The 8,812-nt window shown below is 37.2% G+C and overlaps 1 protein-coding gene across 1 annotated transcript; it reads left to right on the top strand.

The window, feature by feature from the left end:
- The first annotated feature begins 1,535 nt into the window (after positions 1-1,535).
- On the top strand, positions 1,536-8,611 carry G6PC2 (glucose-6-phosphatase catalytic subunit 2). The gene is given in 6 exon segments (XM_010354414.2): positions 1,536-1,753; positions 2,981-3,090; positions 5,073-5,184; positions 7,205-7,320; positions 8,101-8,178; positions 8,181-8,611. Coding segments are annotated over 6 exon segments (1,065 nt in total).
- The last annotated feature ends 201 nt before the right edge of the window (positions 8,612-8,812 follow it).

Here is an 8,812-nt window from a genome sequence, read left to right as displayed (position 1 = left end):
AAGCCCGAAGCATAGACTCTAATTAGTCAAGGCTAATTCCTTATATGGATTGCCTTAGCACAATGATCTGAAGCCCCTTATACCACATTGGGACCACTTGAGAAGTATTTTAATAATACCAATGCCCAAATTCCATCACCAGAAATATAAATGATCTCAGGTGGGACACAGTTATGGCAATTTAAAAAGCACCCCAAAAGATGTTAATGGTCAGTCAATGAATTTATTCCACGCAAGGTACCAATAGACACTGAAGCCCAGTAACAATGGTGCTGTTAAATGATGGGACACAAAATTCGAAGAGAAGTTCAAAGTGATAGTCATTGCCTGTGAAGGCCTTTACTGAAGTCTTTTGTCTTTAATTAGGCCATGGTAAGCCAAGACAAAAATCCGAATGATAAAATAACAAGGTTACCTAGATCCATCACTGGTCACCTTGTGAGGCTTAGTTGCTTTCCCACTAATCCTAGACACAATCCAGTTCTCTAAACCCAACATCTCTCTGACTTAGATCCACAGCCTCTTTGTGCTACCCTTCTGTTCATTCTCAGTCTACCCTGGTCCATAGTCCATGGTCCAGTCATAGTCCATAGTCCAGGACCACGGTCCTGGTCCATAGTCTAGTCATAGTCCACAGCCATAGATTGTGGACCTATGACTTAGATCCACAGTCTCTTTGTGCTGCCCCTCTGTTCATTCTCAGCATTTGTTTGGTGCTTTCCATTTCTGCTTAACACTGTTCTCAACAAACCATTTTCCTGACTGGTCAAAAGCCCTTTGAAGTCTATTCCTATCTTTGTCACATGAATCATTCCCCATTCCTCTCAAGTGTATTCTCTAGTTAATAAAAGATACAATTTGATCCTAACACATTTCTATTAGCCAAATGACTTTCATTTCTGCTTTCTTATCTTGTAGTCAAAAAACAACACATTTCTTTCCCTGTTCCATATATAGTCTATCATTCTCTTGGATAAAGAAAATTGAAGATTCTTATTTTAAATCAGTGATCAGAAAATAATCTGTCATATCATATATTTTTCATACTCAGGTATTTATTCAACCATTTTCCTCAAAGACCCAATAAAATAGAGAGCCACAGCCTATCTTAAATTCAAATGCAGCACTTTATGGGCTATTCGACATGCAATAATTATTTGCAAAGTCTTTTCACCAAATATAGAAATTGCTAATGTCTGACTTTGGAGGAAATGAACTGTACAAAAAATTTCAAACAAACAAGATTCAACTGTTTACACAAAAGGGAGGTTGCATAAGAAATTCATTGTATTTCTATCTGAATTTCCCCCTCAAATTGCCACAGATAAGCATGTACTTCACTCTTTGCCATCAATTAAAATCATAAATAGATAAGCTTTTCAGCAGAGGAGGGCCGGTGTGCCCTCTCCACGGATGGTCAGCATCACATGTTGCAGTAATGGCTCAACACGCCACAAAGGCATAGTACAAAAACGATGGGAATCAGAGCACTTCAGCCCCAAGTGCTCTATGTTTAGAATTGCCTCTTTTTCAAGATGGATTTCCTTCACAGGAATGGAGTACTCATAATTCATCATTTGCAGAAGGACTACCGAGCTTACTACAATTTTCTACATTTTATGTCCAATATTGGAGACCCCCGGAATATGTTTTTCATTTATTTTCCACTTTGGTTTCCACTTAATCAGACAGTTGGAAGCAAGATGATATGGGTAGCAGTCATTGGGGATTGGTTCAATCTTATATTTAAATGGTAAAATTTCTGTTTTATTTCATTTTTCCTAAGATTTATCCTTATATTTGTGGCTTTGGCATAATGATCACATTTCAGATGTATATTGTTTCTCTTGGGAAATCTTTCAAACATACCAGTTAACTTGAAACACCAGATTCATAAGTAGAACTTTTAAAAAGCACAGAAATGTATACCTTTTTTTTTTTTTTTGAGACGGAGTTTCGCTCTTGTTGCCCAGGCTGGAGTGCAATGGCGCGATCTCAGCTCACTGCAACCTCTGCCTCCCAGGTTCAAGCAATTCTCCTGTCTCAGCCTCCTGAGTAGCTGGGATTACAGGCATGTGCCACCACACCAGGCTAATTGTGTCTTTTCAGTAGAGACAGGGTTTCTCCATGTTAGTCAGGCTGGTCTGTAACTCCTGACCTCAAGTAATCCACTGGCTTCAGCCTTCCAAAGTGCTGGGATTACAGGAGTGAGCCACCGCGCCGGGCCAGAAATGTTTTCTTTAATGACTTATAAGTAATTCCCATGCCCCTGTAACACATATTCTGTTATTAAGAATTACTTAAATGAGCAGCATGATAATGAACACATTGATAATTCCAGAGACCATTTTGATATTTCCAATCTAAGTATCCAAATCACCCATAAGACATTCCCTGCAAGGGAAAAAAGCCCCCATGTTAGTGGGAAACCAGGGTGCCAAAATCCCAAATGACTACCACCTTTAATAATGTGTGAGAGACCAGGACCTAAGTATTTTCAAAGTCTCTTAATCATGAACTTTCACAGTTAACCCTGTGCTTGAGTCATGTTTTATAGGAAAGAATTGCTAATCTCCAATTAAATAATAGCTGTGAGCCGGGCGCGGTGGCTCAAGCCTGTAATCCCAGCACTTTGGGAGGCTGAGACGGGCGGATCACGAGGTCAGGAGATCGAGACCATCCTGGCTAACACGGTGAAACCCCGTCTCTACTAAAAATACAAAAAACTAGCCGGGCGAGGTGGCGGGCGCCTGTAGTCCCAGCTACTCGGGAGGCTGAGGCAGGAGAATGGCGTAAACCCGGGAGGCGGAGCTTGCAGTGAGCTGAGATCCGGCCACTGCACTCCAGCCCAGGCGACAGAGCAAGACTCCGTCTCAAAAAAAATAAAATAAAATAAAATAAAATAAAATAAAATAAAATAAAATAAAATAATAGCTGTGTATTTAAATATATATGCATGTTTATAATTCTTTAAATACAGGATATTATTTGGTCATCTACCTTACTGGTGGGTCCAGGAAACTCAGATTTACCCAAATCACTCAAGTCCATGCCTTGAACAGTTCCCTACTACATGCGAAACAGGTCCAGGTAAGCTATTATGGGAGCCTCCAGTTACTGAAGATCTTCCAATAGAGAATCATTACACAGGGTTATCATCTAGTAACTGATATTATATATGGTAGTAAAGAAAATCTCATGAGTGAGGACGCTAAAACTTCATAATAATCAAAATTACTAATGAGAAAGCAAAGCAAAAAAAAAAAAAAAAAGACACCTCAAATTCCATTTTGTTATTTATGAAAGGGTAGATTGGGAGAAAACTCCCCAAATGATTAAATATTTAGTGTTTACTTTTCAGAAGAATGTAATGGCTTGATACTAAAACAAGAAACAGTTAACTAGAACAAATTATCAAGGAACTAGACTAAGATCTTAGAAATGTTGGTTTATCTGCTGCTAAGCAACTTTCAAAGTTATTATAGGTCTTCTGAGAATCTCATGAATGAGGAAGTAGACAAGTCTTCTATAAGAAAGGTAAGGACTTCTCAATGTTACTATAGCCAGTAAAGACTATTTCTAATCCTAGAACAATCTCTTTAAAACGTATTTTTTTTCTCTGTACACAAGTAGGCTTCTTGGGCCACTTCTTTTTTATTCTAATTAAGATTCTGTATGAGTATAAAATCTTTATTGTGATAGTTGATTATAAGCCTGTTTTAAAAAGTTTTTTGAAACATACATTTAAAAAGTACATATTTTAATTTATAGGAATGTGTTATATTGTACCTCATCATTTTACATAGCCTAACATTCTTGCCAATTGACATCCTTCGAAACTAACTCTGAGTAGAGTTAAGGGTAGTAGAGAATGTGTAAATTCCTAATGAGTTTTCTGAATATGTCTCTTTTGTTCACATAAAAGTATACATACATCTGTTATATCGCTTTTTACACTAAATGATATAACTAATTATTTATATATCCGATCGCCTAGACTGGGCATTCCATCAGGGGAGGGATGATGCATATTTTATCTTTGTGAAACCAAAGTGTGATAAATGGATGAATGGTTGGATGGATAACATTTGAGACCACTGAAATGTTATCGTGGTCAATTCCAGCCCTTTCTGGCATGTGTTCCACCTTATAAGACATTTTCTGGAAAGAGAGAGAGAAAATAAAGAAAGACTGCATCTCTCTGGGAGATGTCCAATTCATTTAGGCATAGTTTTTAAAAGGCTCTGAAATTTTCTGCAGATAAGAAATAGGTCTGCCTTTGTTTAACAAATAAGAGACAGGTATTTAATTTGAATAAACTACTAGGTGAAAAATCGGGGAGGACATTTAAGTAAAGTGATTAATAAAAAATTCAGTAGCATGGAAAAGGCATTCTGGAAGTAGAAAGGCTACTGTCTGCAGGCTTTTTCTGCTAGGATTAATGCCCTCTTTACGGCTTCTCCTCATCCTCTATTTTAAAACAAAGATTCTCACTGCAGTGGCCACAAGATAGGCAGAGAAGTAACTGCTAGTACACAGCAGTCATTTATAAATCAATCAGCAAATCACAGGCATAGCAATGATATCCTTTAGAGTTTGACTTCTCAGCCCAAGGAAAATAAGCCAATTGAAGATCGAATACAAGCATTAGGGTGGTGCAAAAGTAACTGCGGTTTTGCCATTACTTTCAACGGCAAAAACCGCAGTTACTTTTGCATTAACCTAATACTTTTTCTTGTCAATTAAAAACAATTAAATATTGAAGAATTAGTAGGGTTGTGGCAGATTTGGGTGCAACAGACTGAGTTCTTAATGAGCCTTGAGTATATTGATTTCTGGAATTGAATGAACCTGAAAATCAGGGAAAAAAATTTTTGAGACAGTGTTTCTCAGGCTCAATTTAACTCAATTTTTCTTATTTCTACCCACTTCTAAACATTACATATAGCCTGTGTCTTGTGTTTTTTTTCTGCGTTACTCATAATTTTCATGGTGAATATGCTATCCTATTATTCATTTCTTATCTTGATAGTTAACCACTTTTCAAATGGACGGACACTTTGTTGTTGCAGGAAGTCCATCTGGCCATGCAATGGGTTCATCCTGTGTCTGGTATGTCATGGTAACCGCTGCCCTGAGCCACACTATCTGTGGCATGGATAAGTTCTCTATCACTCTGCACAGGTCAGTCTTGTTGCAGTTTCTGTAACACTGGAATACAACAGTTTTTAATACAGAAAGTCTCATCTAAAAATTAATTTTAGTGCAGTTTTAGTCAATGAATAAAATGTGCTTATTCTATTCTTTCATAGACAAAATAACAAAATGAATAGAAAACTAATATTTTCCTTTAAGATAATAGCCTAATTAGCTCATAGCTATTTCCGCTTTTCAAGTTGGAAATGTTTAACTGATTAAACACTTACTAAATGTGCCTCTGGGTTTCCAAAATGCAATAATTATTTTGATAACTCATAAATACGTCATCTAAAATTATACAGCATGAGGAAACATTTTTGCATGCACATTCCCTTGCTTTAAAATTAACAGGAAGTTTTGAGAAACATCATTCTCCTTGACTGCATCAGTTTATTTAGTAAAATTATGCTTCCTTCTTTGAATAGCCAATGCTTTTGATTTCAGTAACATATATTCCAGCTCTAAAGAATACACAAACTTTTTAATTAAAAACATTCTAGAAGCAAACTTAAATTTGAATGTTAGTAGATTTAATGTTAATAGGTTTCTTAATGTTTAGAAAGGTCTAGAACTTTAAGGTTACTCACAGTTGTTTAGAAATTGGGTTGTTTCCTTCTTTTCTTTCCTGAAATACTTTGTCATTAAAACAATCCTGAGTACCAATTTAGCCATAAATTAGGCAACTTGAAATTAGATTTGCAAGTTAACCTTAAAAAAATACTATAACATATACCATGATTAAAAAGTTTTCTAAAATAAAAAAATTTCAAGATCTATCACATATTCCACTTTTTAGATTAGTATTGGATAATATAAAAAACAAACAACAAAGAAATTTTGGTATCTTAAAAGTTTATCCTAATGAGACTGTGACCTATATGCCTTAATGTATTTATTACCCAACCCAAAACAACAATAGTAAAAAGGTGTTATGATGTAAAAAAGTTAGCATTTTCTATTCACAGACAATTTTCAAAGTAGGAATCCAGGTCAGTTTCACCCTTTATCTATACTATATTCCTGCCTCCAATGATCAAACCTGAAAAAATATGTTTCTTCTAAGAAAAACATTCTCATAACTCCTTTTTAATTTTTATAACTGCAGTATTTTCTTCATCTATAAAATTTTACTGAGTGTGTGCTTCTTACTTTTACATTACATTCTTGTTTATTCTTCTTCCACACTGATATCCTGCTTACTTCTTTCAAAGCCTCATTTCTCTGTGTTCCTTAGCATTTATATAACCAAATTTCAGTCTGATTATCAGGGATAAACCATTCAAGGATTCCTGGAACTCAATCCTGCTAACACTTTTTTTTTTTCGATGACATGCATTGCTTGGATTTTAATATTTTTTGTGTTTTTTGTGCATTGCTGTTTCTAATCCAAAGCATACAACCTATAGGTCAATTCCCCTGTTCTCTATTTTCTGTGTCTCAAAAACAAAACAAAACAAAAAAACAAAAAAACAAGAAACAAGGACTTTTGAACATCCGCAAAATTAAACCTAATGAAAATTTGCCTCAGATGGAATGCTCATGTGCTTTTCATCTGGATGGTAGCTGCTTTTCTACTGAGTTTTCCTCAAGCAAAGAAAGGTTGAGAGAGGAGGCACATAGGGCAGGGTGTGAAAATATATATGGTTCATTCTTGATCAATCTGGGTATTAGTAATTCCCCCAAACTTGAATTTCTCCTATTCCATTAAAACAATTATTCTTATTTCATAGATGTCAAATTGACTTCCTTTTCAACATTTATTAAATCTCAGCATATAGCACTGGTTAAATTTAATGCATTGAGAAATGTAGAAATCTCTGTTAAAACTTTTCAAATCCTATGGAGTATGTGGAAACAACGTTTTGAAAAAAAGATTCTAGAATCATGATGCTATGTCACAGTTAGAAGATTCTTCTGAGAAGGATCATCTGATGTCACCCCCTCTAATTTTAGGAGTGATACAGTTTCTTTGCTTTTTACGCTTGTATCTATTCTTCCATCGTAGACTGACCTGGTCATTTCTTTGGAGTGTTTTTTGGTTGATTCAAATCAGTGTCTGCATCTCCAGAGTATTCACAGCAACACATTTTCCTCATCAAGTTATTCCTGGAGTAATTGGTGGTAAATAGGATCACTTATCCTTAGTTGTGTCCTTTGAAAGCTTTAGCTTCATTTGTTTAAGGGTATCAGATTCTCCCCGGTAATCAACTTTCCAATTTCAGAGGTAATTCTGTGAAGTCACTGATACTAAATGCTACCCTGGGAGCTGATGTGGTGAAACACACCTCTCATAGCCTCCATGTACAAAGTGGCACAGTCTCAGTGGCATAAATGCACAAATTGCTTCATGAGATGGACTTTTCTGAAGTGAAATTAGAGCTAACTCCCAAACCATCACTTCAAACAGTGTGCTTGAGTCTTGTGTCGGGGAACTTAATGACTCTGAGACCTGCACACTGTGCTATTCTCTCTGAAACATGTGAAGTGACTATTACATGATTACGGACTTCGTTTAGTAGCTGCTTTGTATTCCTGAAGCAGTGTTCACCATGACTTAGTTTCCACTGTTCAGCACCACGTTACCTTTCAAAGGTTAATTGACTATGGCAATTGAAATGTTAATTGCAAGTACCTAGATCAGTGCTGTCTAAAAAGTGGGTTGTCAGTCAGTGCCACCAACTCCAGAACAATCCTTCTGGACTAGTATGAATAATGAAAACACAGTGGGCAAACTTGCATTTTTAGTTACTGCCTAAAAAAGTCTTTAGAAAATGGATAGAACCTCTGTGTCTAAAGCACCTTGTCGTTGAAAACGTGGCAAATTCTTTAACGCAGAGAGGAATGATCCTCGAGGGGCTCAAGGGCACACAGTCATCGTCAGTGTCTCTCTCCAATCCTCAGGCATGCTGGTGGCAGAGGCCTTTGAACACACTCCAGGCATCCAAACGGCCAGCCTGGGCACATACCTGAAGACCAATCTCTCCTCCTCCTGTTTGCACTTGACTTTTACTTGCTTCTTAGACTGCTCAACATTGACCTACTGTGGTCCGTGCCCATAGCCAAAAAGTGGTGTGCCAACCCCGACTGGATCCACATTGACACCATGCCTTTTGCTGGACTCGTGAGAAACCTCGGGGTCCTCTTTGGCTTGGGCTTTGCAGTCAACTCGGAGATGTTCCTCCTGAACTGCCGAGGTGGAAATAGCTACACGCTGAGTTTCCGGTTGCTCTGTGCCTTGACCTCATTGACCACACTGCAGCTCTACCATTTCTTCCAGATCCCGACTCAGGAAGAGCATTTATTTTATGTGCTGTCTTTTTGTAAAAGTGCATCCATTCCCCTAACTGTGGTTCCTTTCATTCCCTACTGTGTTCATATGTTAATGAAACAAAACGGAAAGAAGATTCAGTAGAGTCGTGCCTAGAGTTAGTGCTCAGTGTCACAGATCACCCTTCTCCATCCACCAGTAGAGCCACAGAGTAGGCACAGACCAGAAGCTTGTAATCCAGCGTCACAGAATAGCAGCAGAGGCCCCATTCCCCATAGAGATGTTTAGTTTGGCCTTTTCACTGGCCTTTTTTTTTTTTTTTTTTCAATTCTTCAGTTACCAATA

The sequence above is a fragment of the Rhinopithecus roxellana genome, chromosome 14 (genome assembly GCF_007565055.1).
Source record: "Rhinopithecus roxellana isolate Shanxi Qingling chromosome 14, ASM756505v1, whole genome shotgun sequence".
Lineage (NCBI taxonomy): Eukaryota > Metazoa > Chordata > Mammalia > Primates > Cercopithecidae > Rhinopithecus > Rhinopithecus roxellana.
Note: the sequence above shows the minus strand (reverse complement) of the source record. Positions and strands in the feature narration are given on the sequence as shown.